At 38.7% G+C, this 20,298-nt stretch overlaps 1 protein-coding gene across 1 annotated transcript in view; it reads right to left on the reverse strand.

Annotated features, from left to right (window-relative positions):
• cryl1 (crystallin, lambda 1) overlaps positions 1 to 20,298 on the reverse strand; it is an 89,971-nt gene that overhangs the window by 28,529 nt on the left and 41,144 nt on the right. The window contains exons 4-5 of the mRNA XM_041258807.1: positions 16,640 to 16,801; positions 1,210 to 1,404 (exon numbers count right to left, since the gene is read on the reverse strand). Of these exons, the coding sequence (XP_041114741.1) occupies positions 1,210 to 1,404; positions 16,640 to 16,801 (357 nt within the window). The remainder of the gene's footprint in view (positions 1 to 1,209; positions 1,405 to 16,639; positions 16,802 to 20,298) is intronic.

A 20,298-nucleotide genomic window follows, 5' to 3' on the forward strand; every position in this document is an offset into this window, starting at 1 on the left:
TGTCACCCTGGTATTGCTCCCGTGTCGCTGTGGTGTGAAAGAGGTTTGTGGCAAAGTGGTTTGCAGTGCACAGCTGTAGAGGTGATGACAAACAACAAAGTACTGTTGAAATGGTAGTTTATTTCTAATCCAAAGTCTGATGACAACAGTAAAGAATAATGAGAACTGGCAATACACAATGATGTGTACTGCTCAGTTAAATCCATGGGTTCAGCCTTGAAAAAATAAACACGGTATTTAAAACACACACAGTAAACACAAACACGTTCAGAAGACAAAAGTGAGTGCTGTAGTGCACATGGTGAAAATACAATTTATTTATTAAGTGCAGTGTTGTCCGGGTTTAGTGCTGGCCTGTAGCGACTGCTCCGGATCGTGTTGGCCATCTAATAACAACAAACAAACAAAACACTCACAATAACAATAGTTTGTCCTTCCGGTTCAGCGTTTTAACCATACAAAGCAACAGAGCACCTCACTATGTCCCCTTATATACCATCAGTCACGCCGCCTTGGTTAGCGACTGCAACAGCTTCTCCTCCAATCAGCGGTTGCCACATTGCTTCCCTTCCAGGTTGATGACTTGATGTGCCGTAGCTCCGCCACCTTTCTAGATGCCATCCAGTCCAGGGCACTCTGATCCCTTTACACAGGTTCTATCATTTTGTTGCAGCGCTGCCCAGCTTTGCTTGCCGCATCGCATCTGGTGGGTAGCAGCTTAATCTACAAGACCACAAGAGCCAATAGGATGCTCCTTTCTGAGTCCCCAGCGAAGACCGGCCTACTTCACACAGCCAGGACACAAACCTGCACTGCATGATTCCCCTGTGAACCACGCAGCTGCGCTTCTACCAGGTTTTGAAGGAAGTATTGCCCTCATTCACTTTCTTTGATACATATAATATACCCAATACCTGAACCTAAACATGTTAGAGTGTTTTTATTTTAACAAGAAATAAGGAAATATTTTCTTTGGAAGGACATTAAGCTAATTGTCAATAACAATTATTAGGAAAAGATAGATGATCTTACCACTAGGTTATTTATTCTAGTTTAAAAGTCATTAGGCTGTTTTCAAACTTGATCAAAAAGTTTGAGAACCACTGGCTCAGAGAACGAAGTACCAGGACGCATACATTTCTGAAGACATTTTCTAATTCTTTATAAAGCATTCACCAGCTTCAACCTTTCTGTCAACTCGTCACCTACCTTGACAAGCCTCCAGGCCTCAGCAATGATTGCATACTGTATGCGATTGAGGGCAAAGCCGTCAATCTCCCGTCTTAATCTCACTGGGGACTGCCCGACCTCCTTCATCAGTGAGTAGGTCCCCTCCATCACTGCGGCATCAGTCTCTGGATGAGGCACCAGCTCAACTAGCTTCACATAATAGGGGGGGTTCACCTAGGAATGGGGACACAAGCACACTATTTAGAAGGAGTTCCATTCGAAACTTCTTGGTTTGCTGAAGACATTGGAAAATAAGTTTCTTCAGTTAACATAGATTTTATGATTGTGTGCTAATCTTTACAAACAGCAGCATAACAAATAGCAAATGTGTGTCTATATAGACACGGAATATAAACGGGTCTGTGTAACACGAGTGTTTAAAATGTATATATGTATTTAGGCACGAGGATTGCACAGCACTTCACATGCAAGTAAAACGTAATAATATGTGAGCACGGAGAATTGCACTTTATTAATTCACCTGCAGTTGTACTGTGACTCCAATTGAATGATTGCGTAACAATCGAGTCTCGGTACAGCTGCATAAAAGCAGCATGTTTTCACTCACTCGGGGTTGTGTGTTCGGTGAGTGGAGAACGGGATTGGAGACGAGATTATAATAATAATAATAATAATAATAATAATAATAATAATAATAATAATAATAATAATAATTAAAAAGCAGCTCACCGTGTTTTGTCTGTATAGGCCGTTTTGTTTGTCTGTTTGTTTTGGCTACCGGTGCCGTGTCCTTTGTTTTTGTTTGTTACAACCTTTTTATTTTCTGTTCTGTTTATTTATTAAATGCTGAGCGAGACCATTTGCTCAGCTCCACCAAAAAATAATAAAAATTAAAAAATAAAATAAAAAATAAATAAATAAAAAGGTTGTAACAAACAAAAAACACAGGACATGGCACTGGTAGCCAAAACAAACAGACAAACAAAATGGACTATACAGACAAAACACGGCGAGCTGCTTTTTAACGATTATTCTTCTTATTCTTCTTATTATTACCTCTGTCTCCAATCCCGTTATCCACTCTCCAAACACACAACCCCGAATGAGTGAAAACATGCAGCTTTTATGCAGCTGTACCGAGACTCGATTGCTACTCAATCATTCAACTGGAGTCGCGGTACAACTGCAGGTGAATTAATAAAGTGCAATTCCCCATGCTCACATATTATTACGTTTAACTTGCACGAGAAGTGCTGTGCAATCCTCATGCCTAAATACAAATATACATTTTAAACACTCATGTTACACAGACCCGTTTATATCCCGTGTACCAATGACTATACACCAACATTAACACACAACACAAAATACACACAGGGGCGGGCACTTTGCCACAGCTATCCACTGGCATTGTTTCATGCAAGACAACAGCGTGGTCATACCAGTAGTCTGAGCTATCTAAATAAATAGGTGTCTGTTTTCAATTGTCAATATTGGCTAAGAAATATATACAGCTTACAGTCAGTGTGTTTACATCGCCAGTAATATTCCACTAGTATTCAGAGTACTGAATAATCCGAATATATATTCTGCCATGTAAACAGCATATTCAGAATATGAAGAGGAATATTCCACCTCTGCATATTCGTAATATTGAAGGTGGCATATTCCACTAGTATGCGGAACACTAGTGGAATATAAAGCCATGTAAACGGCATATTCTGACTATGAAGCATAACCCAAAGGACAGTAAAACAGCTTGATGGCTAGAAACAGAGATGTGCAGAAGGATTTAACAGAATGGTGCAAAACATCATGAAGGGGGATTTGAGAGAACTGTGGATCAAGTTCATCGTCGACATGTAAAGTTTTAAAAGCACAGTAATTGACCCCGTGTAGCATGCAAAAGTGCATACCATGAGACAGAGCTTCAGCGCAGCAGTGTGCCTTTAACATATGAACATCATGCAATGTAAGCGGAGACAATGGAAAAAACATTGAGTTTAACATTTTAAAAGTAGAAGAAACAAGCACATATCGTACATTTTCCTCTTTGCAAGCTTTTCCCACATTTGTATTGCTGTAAGTGTGTTTAGTCATACAACTTTTGAATCATTACAATATTGATAATCAGTGTATAAAAAACTAGGTGTTGTAATGTTTTATTAAGTGTAGCGCTGTATATAGCTAGTAAGTAGCAATAATTACAAAACAAAAAGGAACAGTATATTGTGAGAGAGCAGGGAGGGGGTGAAAATCCTTCCCTGCTAAAAACATGTGAGAATGCACATTTGGGTGTTATTGGGCTAATTGTTTAATTGTTTTATGGTTTAGTAATCCCCTGCACCTGGTGGTAATTGTAAATTAGAGCCAGGTGCAGGGTATTTAAGAGAGACAGTCAGTTAGCTCAGGTCTGCTGAATGAAAGGAATAGAAAGTGTGCTCTGGTTCCGAGCAGTCGTAGTAAGGTACCGTGTTCAACTGTGTGGTTTTTGTGTTTGGGTACCGGTAAACAGCTTAGCTGTCCAGGATAGTAGTTAGGGAATCTTGACTGTATAGTTAGTGCTCCAAGAAGGAGCTAGGTGTTTGTTTGTTTTGTTTAATTTTGTGTTTATTAAAAGTGCGCATCAGCGCTGAAAAAAAAAAATCAATTTCTGTTTCCTGGGTCTGTTCTTAAAGGGGCAAAGAACCGTGAGAGTGCGAGGATCTTTCACATACCGGAAAGACAACAAAGTTGCATAGTATACTGGAAGATAGAGCCAAAAGAAATTCAGCTCTTCATGGTCCAGAGAATGTTTGAATATCAGCAGGATAAGTACATTTCTTCTGTATAGTGTGAGATAGCAGGGAGGGGGTGAAAATCCTTCCCTGCTAAAACATGTGAGAATGCACATTTGGGTGTTATTAGGCTAATTGTTTAATTGCCCCTTTGGATGCAGTGCTAAAGCCTTTTGTCAAGATTCAAAACCTAATTAAATGAAATGCATTTCTGTCTACGATATCATCAAATACAAATATGATGATTCCACAGAAGCAATTACATTTCTACACTGTTTTGCTATAAGAAAGCAAACAAAAACAGAGACATCTTTACAGAACCTTTCATAATAGCTACTAGTATCCACAAACCACATCCATGATTTTATTTTTTTATTTTTTTTTGGACCAATGTACCAAATACCCTTAACCTACAAAAAACCAGACTTTTATACAGGGAATAATGACATTTGAAGTTAAAAAAAAAAAGTTTAAGAAAGTTGTAAACCAGTAGCTATATACATAAATGTGGTGCTTCTAAGGTACATTACAGGATATATCCAAAAATAAAGCTATTGCAGTGATCAAAGTACTTTCATCACAGTATCAACGGCCTTCTGCATATATTTTGTTACAACTAACAGATTATCAAATACGTTTTAATAAGAAACTTCAATATTGTTTACTGAAGTACTGTATCTATTGTGAAAGATCCTCGCACTTTCACAGTTCGTTGCCCCTTTAAGAACAGACCTAGGAAACAGAAATTGATTTTTTTTCAGCGCTGACGTGCACTTTTAATAAACACAAAAATAAAAAATTAAACAAAACAAACAAACACCTAGCTCCTTCTTGGAGCACTAACTATACAGTCAGGACTCCCTAACTACTATCCTGGACAGCTAAGCTGTTTACCGGTACCCAAACACAAAAACCACACAGTTGAACACGGTACCTTAGTACAACTGCTCGGAACCAGAGCACACTTTCTGTTCCTTTCACTCAGCAGCCCCGAGCTAACTGACTGTCTCTCTTAAATACCCTGCACCTGGCTCTAATTTACAATTACCACCAGGTGCAGGGGATTACTAAACCATAAAACAATTAAACAATTAGCCCAATAACACCCAAATGTGCATTCTCACATGTTTTAGCAGGGAAGGATTTTCACCCCCTCCCTGCTATCTCATAGTATTTATTACGAAAGGGGTGCACTTTCACACCGGTGTGGTGGACATCGGGTTTGAACAAGAAAGTTACCCTGACCAGCTGACTGATGAGACTGAAGATTTCCATTACATGAGAGTAGATGTTAAACTTCATGCTGATTTGAACTTGGCTTTCGCCAAGCTAAGCACAAATAAGACGTAGCGTTGCAGTAAAATAATGTGTTCCATCTGGGTCTCCATGCATTTGCATTGTTTTCCACCTGATGATGTAGATATCCTTCTGTCTGGTGTTGATTGCTGAAGTGTAATGATGGCTCCAGGGATCAGCTCATTTTGCCTCCCCAGCGCATCAGCACACACAACGACTGCGATGCTGGCTCCGGGGATCAACCCAGTGCTCTCCCCAGCGCATCAGCATGTCAACCGTCTGCCCACGACACCTCAAGAGGGCTCAACAGTGATTCTGGTGTCCCAGCATCACCCCCCTCCATCCCCCACTCAACTCAGCCCAGCTTATTTACCTGTATATCAGCATTGCTTTCTTTATGTTGTGCTTGTGATCCCCATCCAGCATCTTTCCGTCTCAACCACAGCCAGTTGCTGCTCCTTTCTGCTGCTTCTGGTAAGTTCTTCACTGTTTGACGCAACTCTTGGCCACTGAACCCAACATCCACAAGTTTCTTCCTCTCATACGCCTCATCCACAGCATCTTCCCACTGTTAACTCTACCAGATGAACAAGCCATGCTAATCCAGACCACAAGACAATGTCTGGTCGAAGGTTAGTGTTGGCAATCTCAGGTGGAAAAATAAGCTGTTGACCAACATCTGCCAGCATCTTCCATTCTCTAGCAGCTTCCAGCTGTCCTGGGCGAGGCCTGGTTTAACACCTTTTCTTGGTGGTTGCTCTACTGGATGGAGGAATATTGTCTTTTGTGTGTAATGCTTTGATGGAATTGGTGGCAACTTACTGGTTACGCTTACAGGTTACACTTGTCTTCCAATGCCAAGGCCAAACATCGCAGCATCTGGTCATGGCGCCAAGTAAACCGTCCTTGGCTAAGACCCACCTTACATCCTGGCAAAATGTGCCTTAATGTTGCAGGTGATGAACACAAAGGACATGAGGGATCCTCACCCACCCAGAGATTTAGGTTCTGTGGTGATGGGAGAACATCATATGCTGATCTGATGAGGAAACTGTTCCTGCCTGTTCCATTGTCCATAGGTCTTACCAGCCAATCTTGCGTTGTTCCACACACTTCCATCTCATCCAATCTCCCTGCTTGGCCTGGGAAACGGCCTTAACACACCTGATCCCCTCCTCCTGCTTTTGCACCTAATTGACTACCAGCTTCCTCCGTTGAGCTGGGGTTGCCTTGTGCCATGTAGGAGGAGCTGAACGGAGACCAAAACCTCCTTTTCCATGCTGAACTTGCCCCATAATATCTCCGATCTGAAGGGCAGCCTTAGAATCTTCCACAGCTTTCTTTGCCGTCCACTTTTTTCCAGTTTTCAACACAGGTGCTGCCTCCCTTACGCAAGGAATATAATTCTATTAGCATGCCATAATATATTAGCCATCACATACATATTATCTATTTATTTATTTTTCAAAATTTCTAAACAGCCACTCATGAATATTATCGGGGTGCTGTATATCAATATACAATATAAAATGTTCTTTGAGTATAAAAGAATATACAGACAACAAAGTTCACGATCCAAACAGGTTTTATTTTGTAAATCCTGGTCTGGTGGGCGACCACAAAGAATAATCCCAAGCAATACACAGCAATGTGTATTTCACTGTTCCAAAACAACGGGTTGAAGGACCGAAATAATAATACACAGTTCAAAATGAACAAACACAGTAGAACACACACAAAGACACACAAGTTCGCAAGTCCAGAGTGAGTGCTATAGTGCTTGTGGTGAAATACAATTCATCCGTGTACAATGGTGCAGTGTTGTCTGGGTTTAGTGCTGGCCTGTAGCGACACCTCCGGATCATGTTAGCCGTCTAATAGTAACAAACAAGTAGATTTTTAGACACGAAGAAACAAACAAAACACTCACAGTAATTTCACAGTACACCTTTCTGGTTTCAGCTTAACCATACAAAAATAGATCAACTCGCTACGTCCCCTTATGCACCGTCAGTCACAGTTAGCGACTGCAACCGTTTCGTCTCCAATCCGAGGTTGCCGCATCGTTTCCCTTCCAGGTCGATGACTTGGTGTACCACAGCTCCGCCCCCTTTCTAGATGTCCGACTTTGTATATACAGTACACACACACACACACACGCTATTTGCTTTATTTATTTATTTATTTACTATGGTTATTATTCTACTGTACATTCGTTTACTGTAGGCCCTGTTGGCTAAACAGGGGCAACCCATCTTCAATCTGTCTCATTGTCATATTAATAAAGACATAAGCGGGCATGTCTGTGTGAACAGATTGCACTGAATTAAGAAACACAAGCATCTACACAATCTAAAAATATCAGAAAATAAAAACAGAAATATATATCTACACCACCAACTCTTTACAATAAACAACAAACTATTCTACAATCTGCACTCTTTTGGTTTGCAGTGGGAAGCAAAGTACGCATGCATTAATGGCATAAAAGGAATATTCCATTCACCATGTAAATGCAGAATATGAAAGGAATAAGAGAATTCCGCTTGCAGTACACAAAACATTTAGAATATTCTAGTATTCCAAATACTTGTGCAATGTAAATGTACTGAGTCATTAGCTTGTCATAAATGATTAAGGCAGGGTGTCTATTTCCTTATGACAGTTGTTTGTAGAGTGAATAGGCTGATAATGGAATGTTCCTTTTAACAGGTTTTGAACTCCTTGCATTAAACTCTGCTCCACAAACCTCTTTATCTGTTGATTTGAGATAACATGAGAAACAAATAAGAATCCAGCTCACACAAAACTAAGTTTACCAGTCTCTCCACATTTTTGAAAAAAAGTATTTAGTAACTAGTAAGTACTGTACTCGATGTGGAAGAATCTGTTTGAAATGTTTCCATACATTTGTTTTAAATGTGTGAATTTTGTGCACATGAGGTCGAAGGACAATGAAACCACTCTCCAATGCACCTCAATCCTAACCCCTTTCACACACAAATACTCATTCACACAGCACGAAACTGCACAATCTATGCCGGTATAGCACAATCATAACCCTGTTACAATGCCAAAGGGATTGTGTGTGTAGAATTTTCAAACCTGTCAGTCAACAGATCGCAAAAGAATGTAAAAGTCTACAATACAATATGTCCAACTAAAATCTTATTAAAAGATGTATTTAATTTATTTGTGTCTAACCTATAATCGTTTCCCTACACATTTAATGATGAATAAGCATTTGTAACTAAATACTGTGTGGGGAAAAATGACTCTGAAGTATAAGAGTCTTAGGCTTAAACAAAAAGTGATGACATGATGATGCATAATATATATGATGCATAATATATACAGTAGTAATAATTACAATACAATACTACAACATCTTAGGATCTGCCAATGTACAACAAAAGCACAGAAGCATATTAAAGGTCACAGGAGACCTTTTCTTACAAAGTTGTTTGTCATGTTCTGAGAAGAAGGAAGAACACACCAACATAATAAAAAGAGGAAGAGCTGTTTTTCAACATCATATACATTAAGTAGTATTTAGTGAAGTATTATTGTACAATAAGACCATTCTGACCCCACAGAACATGCCACTCACTTCCTCTCAGAATGTCAACTTTAAACTCCTACCCTGAAAATACAGTTAGTCAAACAATGTCAAATGACATTTCCTGTAATATCTAAAGGAGGTCTACTGAGGGTCTAATGCTAACTGGCAGAGGGCACAGAGAAGCAGAATAGCGAGGAGTAAACAATATTTAAGTCAGGGATATTATCGGGGGTCTTTGTGCTTGGTATGTAAAATATTTAAAGAATGGTAGATGTGTGGAAGTTTCTATAACAGGGACGCAAACTTACCTAGGCTGCCAAGTAGATAGTCACTAAAGTTACAATAAATATTCAATGTGGGGATCATGGCTGCTTGTATGGGTATGGTGAAAGTGATGATTATAGACTTTTTGGACTCTGGTCCCACCTTTTAATGGGAGAAGCAGCAGCCACCGCCCTCTGAAAACAGGAACTGATCTGGCGATGCCAGGGTCAGCAGGGTGGCCCGTGATGAAGCCACACCCCCCCATCAAGGGGACTGCCTGCATTCAGGTGGAAGTTGGGGAGGGGGAGTATAGGATTACTACTGAATTGCGACAGCAACACCAAGCTGAGTTTTATCTGAGATTGATATAACATATGAGAAAGTGATCTAATGAGGCAATTATTCAAGAACACTAAATGGGAGAGCAATCAATCCCTCCCCTGAATTTCAGCCTAAGCTTCTAATAGTTTTTGCCATTCCTGCCTAAAATGTAAGTCACCCTTATGATTCAAAACTTTAGTCAATATTCTGTGTACAGCCAGATTGGGCCATATTTTCAAAGCTTTTGCTATGCATTGCTGCCACACGTGAGCACCTCGTTGCCTAAAATAAAAACCACTTCAGCAAGTATCATTTGCTTTGTGTTATTGTGCAATGCATGTGTATCTGATAACAGTACGATATTATTGCTTTGATTGTTTTGTATGTTGCTGTTTGTGACGTGCAGTACGAAATGAAACGAACAGTAATTCTAAGTGCCTATATATGTATATTGCAGCAAAGGCAAACACAGTTAGACAGTTAAAATTGGGAGCCAACCACGATATATCCGAATCTGCAATAGAGCGAGGGGCGATATAGCGAGGGGTGGGTGTATTTAGGAATTTCTTTAAATACACAAATTTTATGGATTATATTGAATTACTAAAGTTCAATTAGTTCTGTTGAAGGGGGAAAAAGAAGGTTTTAAAAATATGATTTGGAGATTTTTTTTCTTTCCATTAATATAATAAAAGTCAAGGATGAGAAATTTGGTCGAATTTTGTGTTTTTGAGTGTGTGAGTTCAGTGTACCGTACCCGCGGTTTATGTCCATTTGCTTCAAATCGTCAGAAATTCAGGCATAAACTTTCTCATTTCTGACACACGACTCCAGATCTTCCTGAAGTAACACTTCTATCTGCCCACAGCGAAACTAGAGGCTACACTTCCTCAGCGTCCCAAGGCTGTACTTTTCTCTCAATACACTCGGTGCCATGTTTGTTGTTTGTCTTTCTGGAGTGTACTGACTGATACAACGTAATGATGAAAATCCTTAACCCCGCCCCTGGTCTGGCTTGGCTTGCAGCCAAATTCAGATGTCTTGTGAGACCGGAGTTTCATGGTTTGGTTCTCACTCGGCTCAATACCCAGTGGAGAACCACCCGTACCCATACCGTACCGAGGCCTCACGGGTCGGATGTGCCAGTGGAGAAGGGGCAGAAGGTTCCCACTGATCCCGTGATTTATTTCTATAATGGGATAGGATACGTTTAGCTTCTGATGAATCACTACATGAGAAACTAAACCTACTCAGGAGATCGGTTACTGATTATTGCGAGTTAAACAAAGAGTTAAACAAACAAGTTTCTTTTCTAGATGACCTTTTCCATATGACCTCCCAAGGCCAGAATTTAACTGGAAAGGTTAATCTAAAGGACCAGTATATTTTAATAGTATACTTGTCTTTTTCTTTTGGTAGAAGACAAGACACATGGAAATGAGTTCTTTAAAATACACCAGATGCAGAAACCAGAGGAAGCTTGGTGTATGTGGACATACTGATTCAGAGCAATTCTCATACAGATCATTACGATTAAAAGTAGGGGTTTTAATCATAGCATTTTCTTTTAATCGATTAATCACCCCCATCTGGACAATTAATTAATCGATTAATCATTAATCACCAGCTAGCTATAATATGCAACTGTAGTGAATACAACTAAAAGTAACATTTGGTATTAATGCTATTTTTTGCAAGCATTTACTAATGACGCCTAACATTTTACAGGCAACTTTAATTTAACAGTTTGACAATAAATGAAAATGTTTACTTGTAATCTGAAGTTAGCCAAAGCAAGTCTTTTAATATAATATATAAAATACTGTGCCATGCATTACTGTAAATTAGCAGCAGTACTACAACCAATTTGTGTTGGATATGTTGGCCCGTTTTTTGTATAAACTGTAAACTAACAAGTCATTTATTTAATTCAGTGCTATTTTATTTTAGTTTAATTTAGTTAAGACTTAGGCTAGAGTTGTAAATGTACTGCCATGGTACAAACTTAAACTAATAGAATACACTGTTAAACATAAAAATCAACTTACTGGCTTATTACAATCACTCTTCGTATTAACACCAATTTAAAAAACTAGTCACTTAAATGTTGCACTCTCGTTTTCTTGTTCTTCATTCCACTTGAGAAAGTAAGAACATGGAAGATTTAAAAGCCCATTTAATTATTTCACAGTAAAACCCTGTAATTGAAACAGACCACTATTATTATTACAGTACTCTTAATACAGTATACCAGGAACTATCCTTTAAATAATCCTTTAAATAATAACTAAATGAGAGTTTTATTTATTTATTTATTTATTTAAGTATAAACTGTTCCTCAAAAGTAACCATGTATGTTTCATACAGATGGGAAAAGATGATAAAACATTACAAGTAGACCTACTGTTGTGTTAAGAACTAGTACTGTAGTTTAAAAAAAGATTAATGTTTTATTAAAATGGCCTAGAGATACTGTAATTGTACAACTAAAACATTTAAACATTTGAATTTATGGCAAACACAGAAGGGTGTGTGTGTGGTTTTTGTTGGCCCTCGCTGTAACACCACCACCGCTTATTGCCCGTTTTTTCCCATGGCCCTTACCTGGCGGTATAAAGAGGGTTGACTGTGTGTGTGTGTGTGTGTGTGTGTGAGTCTGTTGGGATAGGTCTCTACCAACTTTGCACACCTAGATTTGGCAATATCTGACCATTCTTCTTTACAAAACTATTCAAGCTCTGTCAAGTTCCTTGGAGAGCGTTGATGGACAGCAATCTTCAAGTCATGCCATAAATTTTCGATTGGATTTAGGTCGGGGCTGTGACTGGATCACTCAAGGACATTTACCTTTTTGTTTCTTTGCTACTCCAGTGCAGCTTTGGGTCATTGTCATGCTGAAAGGTGAACTTCCGTCCCAGTTTCAACTTTCTTGCAGAGGGCAGCAGGTTTTCCTTAAGGACTTCTCTGTACTTTGCTCCATTCATTTTCCCTTCTATCCTGACAAGTGCCCCAGCCCTGCCAATGAGAAACATCCCCATAACATGATGCTGCCATCACCATGCTTCACAGTAGGGATGGTGTTCTTTGGGTGATGCGCTGTGTTGGATTTGCACCAAACATAACGCTTTGCATTTAGGCCAAAAATTTCCACTTTAGTTTTGTCAGACCACAAAACTTTTAGCCACATGGCTACAGAATCTCCTGAGAGTTTTTTTGCATACTTCAAATGGGATTCAAGGTGGGCTTTCTTGAGTAATGGCTTCCTTCTTGCCACCCTACCATACAAGCCAGATTTGTGGAGTGCTTGGGATATTGTTGTCACATGCACACTTTGACCAGTCGTGGCCATACAAGCCCCTAGCTCTTGCAGGGCTTGAGAGGTCACCATGTTAACATAGTGCAGGTGTGGCAGGGATGTCACAGCCAAGGATACATAACTGTCTATCTCTTCTCCTGAACAGTATCGGCATGTCTGGGTGTCTGAAAGTAGGCGTTTTTATGAAGGCCAAATCTTTCCTGCAGCCTCTCAAGGCAGAAACTTGGTTTAGATGAGAAACAGCCTTTTCCATCCAGGGAATAAACTCAAACAGAACAGCGTTGATATGGGTGCAGATTGAGCTTTGTAATTTTATGAGCTCTGAATGAAACAAGGATGTTTTTGAATATCGTGATTTAAAAATAGGTCACTAACATGTGGTGACCCACTTTCTGAATCTTCCAAATCCACTCAAGCTGTGGGAACTCCATCTTGGGGATGCAGCTATTTTGTAAATTATTTAGTTGAAAAGCAGTAAAGTATTTAAAACAATCGGGGGCTGCTAAACACCTTTGGACTTGCATCTTTCAAGTGTAGATAACTTAATCCTGGGTTTCTTATGTTTCCAGTAACATTTATTAATGGTTCGATTGTGGGTATTAAACCACTGAGTTTTCGGCTAAACTGGAATCATGGTAAATAGTTACATTTTGGTAATATATTAATCTGAACTGCAGCCACCAGTCCCATCAGCAAGATAAGAAGGGAATTCCATCTTTCTAGATCTACAACAATGGCTTTTAGGAGAGTGTAATAGAGGTGAGAGTGTCCGCTGACATACAAGAGAAACTGGAGGGTGTGGTCAACATGCCACGCATGTGCTCAGGATTTATTTACAATAATGTAAAACAAAATACAGTAAAAACACAACTAATACAACAAAAGCTGGCCAAAACATTGTCCAAATGCTACCTCCACTAAAAGGAGAGTCCTGCTCCAGGAACCTTCTGTGCTACACACTCAAACAAACTTCGAGTGGGATTAGAATCCCCTATACTAATCTCTAGGTTTCAGCTGTGGTTATCCCGGCCTACACACAGTGAGACATGATAACCCATTTTTAAAAAAGGCAGATAACAGACCAAAAGTGCTTATAAGATTCCACTGGATATCCATGCTGGCCAGGGGATATTCCATGAGGCATGCCAAACACAGCTTTTTGCAGCTCTTCACTTGTAAGTGGATTGTCTAGTGTTTTAGAATCATGTTTAGAGAGCATGGCATTTTTTATTTGGGTTATGTCAGGATTAAATTCAGGTTTATACAGATTTGAAACTTGTAAATGCCTGTGAATATCATTGGTAGAAGAGGGAAAGAGATACCGTCTAAATGCTTGATATTATTTTCTAACATTTGGCTTTTTTTTTCTAGCTATAATCTTTCCTCTAAGTACTACTTTGGCAGTCACCCATAGCTTTGAAAAGAAAGTATTGAATTCTGATTCAAACAAAAGGGAGGTATTGCATGCATTATGGTAGAAAGAAAAATATGAATAATCCCCTTTCGTTAGGATAACATAACTGGCATGTATCTCCCAAAAAAGTTCAAATTATTACACCACAGCTTACCCAAAACACACACACACACACAACACACATACGCACAAACACACACAACACACATACGCAAAAACACACACACACACACACGACATGCCACATAAACGTGAGACAAAAACACACCTATATTCCAATGTTTCCATTTGTATAAAAGCATTAACACACCGATTGATAGATACACTCCCTTATACTGTAAATACACATTCTGGAATAGCTTTAAATTCCTCTGTTTTTTTGTTTGTCTTTGTTTAAACAGGACAGGCTATTAAACTGTTGGGTATGCTTGAAATTCAGTAGGTCAGAATACTAAAAAATGGTATTCCTATTACAGTAAGATGATGACTAAAGCAGTTATTCTAACCGGGTTCTAAGCACACAAATGTCAAAGTCAATGACCGTTCTGCAAGACTACTGGTACCACACAAGTATGTACTGTGTACATTTTATAGTTTAATAGTACAAAAAGCAAGGGCTTTTCGTGACTTTTTTCAAATGGATCATGTGACAAATGAATAGCCCACATAAAAGCTGCTCCATTTTCCACTCTAATCCTCTCATTTATAAAAATGTATGCACTGGTAACATACAGACAACAACTTATTCTAAATGTACCTTTGACCCCATGCTCAGGTACAACCGGACTACATGGGTCCTCAGGGTTTAAACTTAAATAATGTATGTTGTCCTTGTTAGTTTTTGAGGCGCATTAAACTGGTAAAAGAAGTCTATGTTGCAGGGCTGCTGCCCATGTATTTTTGTTGTTTTAATATTTATTTTTTGTTTTACCAAGGAATAATACATTGATACAGTAACAATGTATATGACTATTTATCTATATCATTATGAATAATTTTACAAATTATTTGTTTTGCTTTTGATTAAGTTAAGAAAAGCGATAAATGCAATAACATCACTGTAAAACACTCTCTAATACTTAGAAATATACATATTGTTTAAGAAAATAAATAGTGTTTGCTAAGTGTTTTTGGGAACATTGAGTAGTTTACCACTTTTTTCTTTATTATATTACATGTGTATGCATTAATACCCTATTTGTGTCTGTTCTAACTATTGCCACAACATATAAATATTCCCTGAACACAGTTCAACTTCTAAATAAAACAGTAAAGATTGATAAATTGGTCTCAGTGCTCTTAATAATTCAATCTGATGTACAATACAGCCCTAACAGCAAAGCCGTCATCTGTGAATGGCATTGCTTAAACAGAGGTCCTAATGTCTTCCCAAGAACCAGATGATACACTTATTGTTAAGTTATTCTGTGCTCTGCAGTCTCAGTTTCAGGCTTTATGGTTACAGAGGATGTGAATGCTCATTTATGACTGCTGGCCGTTCTCCAGATACACACCTACGGTACTGCAAATCCATTTCAATCCCTGATAGTAACGAGCCACAGCCACTTCATGTCCCAGCAAACACCAGGCAGCAAGTTACAGTAGGTCAGTCCTAAGCGATGGCAGCATGGTTTTGCATTATTTCCTTTACACAGTACCTGCCTCCAAGCGAATCAATATTTACAAATATAATATGAGAACGAAGAGCTAAAGCATTCAATCAAAGGGCATATTGAAAACAATAAACAAACACAAAACAGGGTGTGGGAATGGTTCAGGCCTCTAGCATTATTTCGTCGTTTGAAGGGCAAATATGGTTCGATTCCCATTGTATGCAGAAAGCTAAATCATATAACAAAGAAGTTTCAAAAGTTGTATTCAGGTTTTATGCTCAAGTATTATTAAAGCAGTGTGTGTTTCATGCACAGTAGTGCATTCAGATATTTATGAATACATATTTACAAACTGACTGGTTTGAAAAACATGCCTCAAATAGGAAGCATACTGTTTGGATGATTTCCATATTGATTCAAACTACTGTTAACCTCTTCCAGGGCTTACCTGTCTGAAAGTAACAGTTCTGGCCAACCGGACCCAAAAGTGACAGAGGAGCCTGTATTCTCTTCTTCCCAGATCATTTTGACACTACTATTCCCTGACAGGAGCTTCAAGAGCTTACAATGAGTACAAATGCCCATTGGCAACTTCACTCAATGAAAGACGGAAGTCCAAGAGCAATAAATAGGACAACCACAACAGGCTATTGAAGATGATGTAGCAGATTACCTTACTTTAAATGCTGCATTAACCCATTACTACAGATACCATTCCTTCACAGACGAATGTAGAGCTACAGCAGCATTAGTATTTTCAGTAGGATGCATAACACCTCTTGACGACTGGCTTTTAAAATTTGGTTAGGAATCGCAAAAGCAGCACAAAGTGTCCATCTATCTTTATATCCCCTAGTACTGTAATGTTATTAAAAATGCACTCACAGGGTGTGACACAATGCAACGCTTTTTGTGTGTCACTTGTAAGAACACATCTGTGGGTAGGAGACAGGAGGTTGAGCTGCTGAGGATGACATCTTCACCAACGTGACTCTCCAAATTGTGGAAAATACCTTGCTTGGCAGTCAGGTCTTCAAAAACACACTCCTGCAAAAGACAGAGACAAAATGTATATTATCAAAATAATAACAATTGTGTGCATATTTATGGTAGTGGTGCTCATACTGTATATACAACATATTTAAACCACACATCTTACTTACACCCTGTTCACACTTACTGAGACGGCCTTGGGCCATCTCTGGGCGGCCTAAAAATTTCTGTTCACAGTTGAGGTTTTAGGCGGCCTAAGTGCGTTCACATATGTGGCTCAAAAGGAAGCCTACATTGAGACGAAGAGCTTGTCGGGAATGTAAACAATGACGTAAACACTGCATTCCCGGAAGTCAACATAAGAGATTGAGCTGGGAAATTTGAAAACGTTAATAATGCAATCTTATTTTTTGCTACGCTGTTGTTACTGTACTTATTGCATAAGATACGATAAAGGTGTGTGTTGAGTGCAGTCGGTTACAGTAGAAAGAAGCGATCGTGTTGGAGCATGCGTAAATGCAGCAAACAAGGACGTGTACATTACATTAGTCACAATACAGATTATTATATTAATGGTGACTGAATATGCAATGTCATATGCATTATTTCTTAGCTACAGGGCAGGAATGCTGTAATCAGGGGTAAGGCTATGATTTTGGCACAGTGACTTTTAGTACATTTCACAGGTGAGTTGTGGGGAAAAAAAATTACAGAAAGGTCACCAAATAATGTAGCTTTAGCTACATCAACATACCCAAGAGCGTTTAAATAGTACACCAAAACCAATAATATACACACTATTGCTTTTGACTGCTGACAAGTTGAAATGTTACTTTGGAGTATAAAACTTAGTTAACGCTAGAACCGCAGTCATTTTAACGGTTTTCAAATTTAAATTACTCTGCATGTCAAAGTTATGCGGTTGACTGTTTATGACTTTTCCTAAATACATTTATTAAATACCCTGATGGCGTCTGAAAGGCAGGATCGTGAAAATAAGGAAGTTATAAACCCGCACACCTAGAACCTCCAAAGCAGTCACTCTGACTGCCTTTTACAGTATGTTTTAATTTTGAATATAACCTACAATATTCTTTTTTTTTTTTAAATACAAGACTGTTATCTCTACTGGACCTGCTGGCATTTTTTATTTTTTGTCTTCTGCAAGCGGTTGCTTTATTACAGCATCATTTTTACCTTAAATAAATAAAACAAATAAATATATTTTTTTTATTTTGTTATAGGGAAAGGTTTTGACTAAAAAAAAAAAATAACGGGTAGACAATAAACAACAGGGTGGAACAACCACAACACATTCTAACAAAAAAAGGGCTGAACTAGAGGGAGACAGTGAGAGAGAGAGACACGAATAAATCATATCCGGGTAAACAGGATGGGAGGGCGGAGGCAGTGAGAGTGTATAATTCTTCAGCGTATGATACTCCTGGAAGCATGGAGCAACGCACAGAGCTTGGCACCGCCTCTTCCCTAGACATCTGTCACATGATGTTGATGGTAAATATTCTTCACTTATGTCTTCACTGACATCCGATTCAGTGGAAGAATTATATGTATTTGAATTTTTAAATCGGAATCTGAATTCAGTATTATTTCTAAGACTTCTTGCTCACATAGCGATTTGCACCAGTATAGACATCGCTGACATTTTTGTGATGGTTTATTGTACCTAATTCAGTCAATATCTGACAGAGGGCGCAAGAGACCAATAAAAGGTATTACACAAACCTAGTGTTACAATATCTAGTTATCTGAAGTTGTAGCTCATTAATTCGAGTTTAAAGTTGCAGAACATACTGGCATGTCCGTACTCCCTGGGACCAAACAGGAGTCACTGATCATACAACTCAAAGGGTTAATCTGAATTTGTTTCTTGGCAGTATTTTCATGCCTGCTTTTAGTGAAAAGCTTGTGCCAAGCATCCTTATTCAGAAGACAAGGAGGCATACTGCAAAAAATTTGAGCGTTTATTGTTCAGGTTCACAGTAAAAACAAGACATAGACCCTGAAGTATTCTGAAAGTTTCAGTCGCTGTTACATTTTTTTTTTTATAATATGATGTTCAGCAGTTACTTGAGGTAACAACACACTTTACATAATGGTACAATCAATTACACAAACACACACACACAACCCGCTAACCTTCACTGTCTGTGTAGGCTATGCCTTTTTGCAAAGGTTCAAAAGGTCACTCTGTCGGCTGACACCCTTTAAACATAAACAAATAAACAAAAAAGAATAGACTCTAATGTCTTTGTTTCAAGACACAAAGAACAAAACAAGGTGTGTTCTCCTAGCTTAGGAACTCTGTACAAAATAGCCAGTCTCTTGTTTCTTCACTGTAGGCTTTTTAAAAGCCGAGCAATAGACAGAGTGCATCGGATCTCCGTGGCAACAGATCAGCCGCATTTTAACAAAACAAGTACAGTAATACCTGTCAACTTATGAAAACACGAGAACCAGAGGTCTCCTTTTTTGGACATACTGCACAACTTTCTCCGAACAAATCAATATAATAATTCTTACATATACAGTAAACGGCTCAGGACGCATAATTCCAGTTGCGGTCATCTACCACACAGTAGAGCCCGCATCGACGGGCTTTACCGCTTAAATAATGTACATGGGAGGTTGTTGGCTATATAATTGTGTCACTTTATACATATTTTCATCAAACAGTAAGAGATAACTAGAATGAAATGATAGGATTATGCCCTTACCCTCTGTACCTCTCTTTTCCTGGCAGCCTCTCGAGTCCCATTGATTTTACTTTTTTTTACTAGAAGATGCTGCTGTCCTGCAGGTACCATCCAGATAAATGGATGGTACTGCATCCTTACTTAACTTTTTTAACAGCACCCATCTTGAACATTGTTAAATTAATAAAGCTGTCTTTGGTAAGGTGGGTGCTGCAGATGCATCTGCTGAGGTTTAGCATCCCAATCCCTGCTCCTCCTCACAAACTTCACCCATTGCTGGCATTGTACCGGCTCTTTAGGAAACCCGTGGAGAGATACCAGTGGCCCTGCTGTGTTGGAGCAATCACATATTACACACCTATTTACCATGGTATCTCCCCCTCGGTACGTTGTTTTTTGCTGAGCGGTTTTGGTATGCGGTAATGCAGGAAAGCAGCGGGCGGGATGACAAGCTTGTCCTGGTGTGACGTCACGCATAAATTAGCCGCCGCTCCGAGTGTCCATAGAGGTGTCAACTTCAGAGTTGTTTTTTATACAAACATATATGTTAAAACTACACAAACACTTTTATTGACCTACCAACAGTACTATACAAGTGAAATCTGAAAAATGAAAAATCACTGTACCCCACTTTTAAAAAAGATAATTTACTATCATGGGGTGAAAATTTTTTTTTAAAAGAAATGTAACCCCATTCTAAAACATTTTATACAGTACATATATATATATATATATATATATATATATATATATATATATATATATATATATATATATATATATATACACACACACATACAGTGCCTTGCAAAAGTATTCAGACCCCTGACCAAT

Source organism: Polyodon spathula, chromosome 9 (assembly GCF_017654505.1).
Source record: "Polyodon spathula isolate WHYD16114869_AA chromosome 9, ASM1765450v1, whole genome shotgun sequence".
Classification (NCBI taxonomy): Eukaryota; Metazoa; Chordata; class Actinopteri; order Acipenseriformes; family Polyodontidae; genus Polyodon; species Polyodon spathula.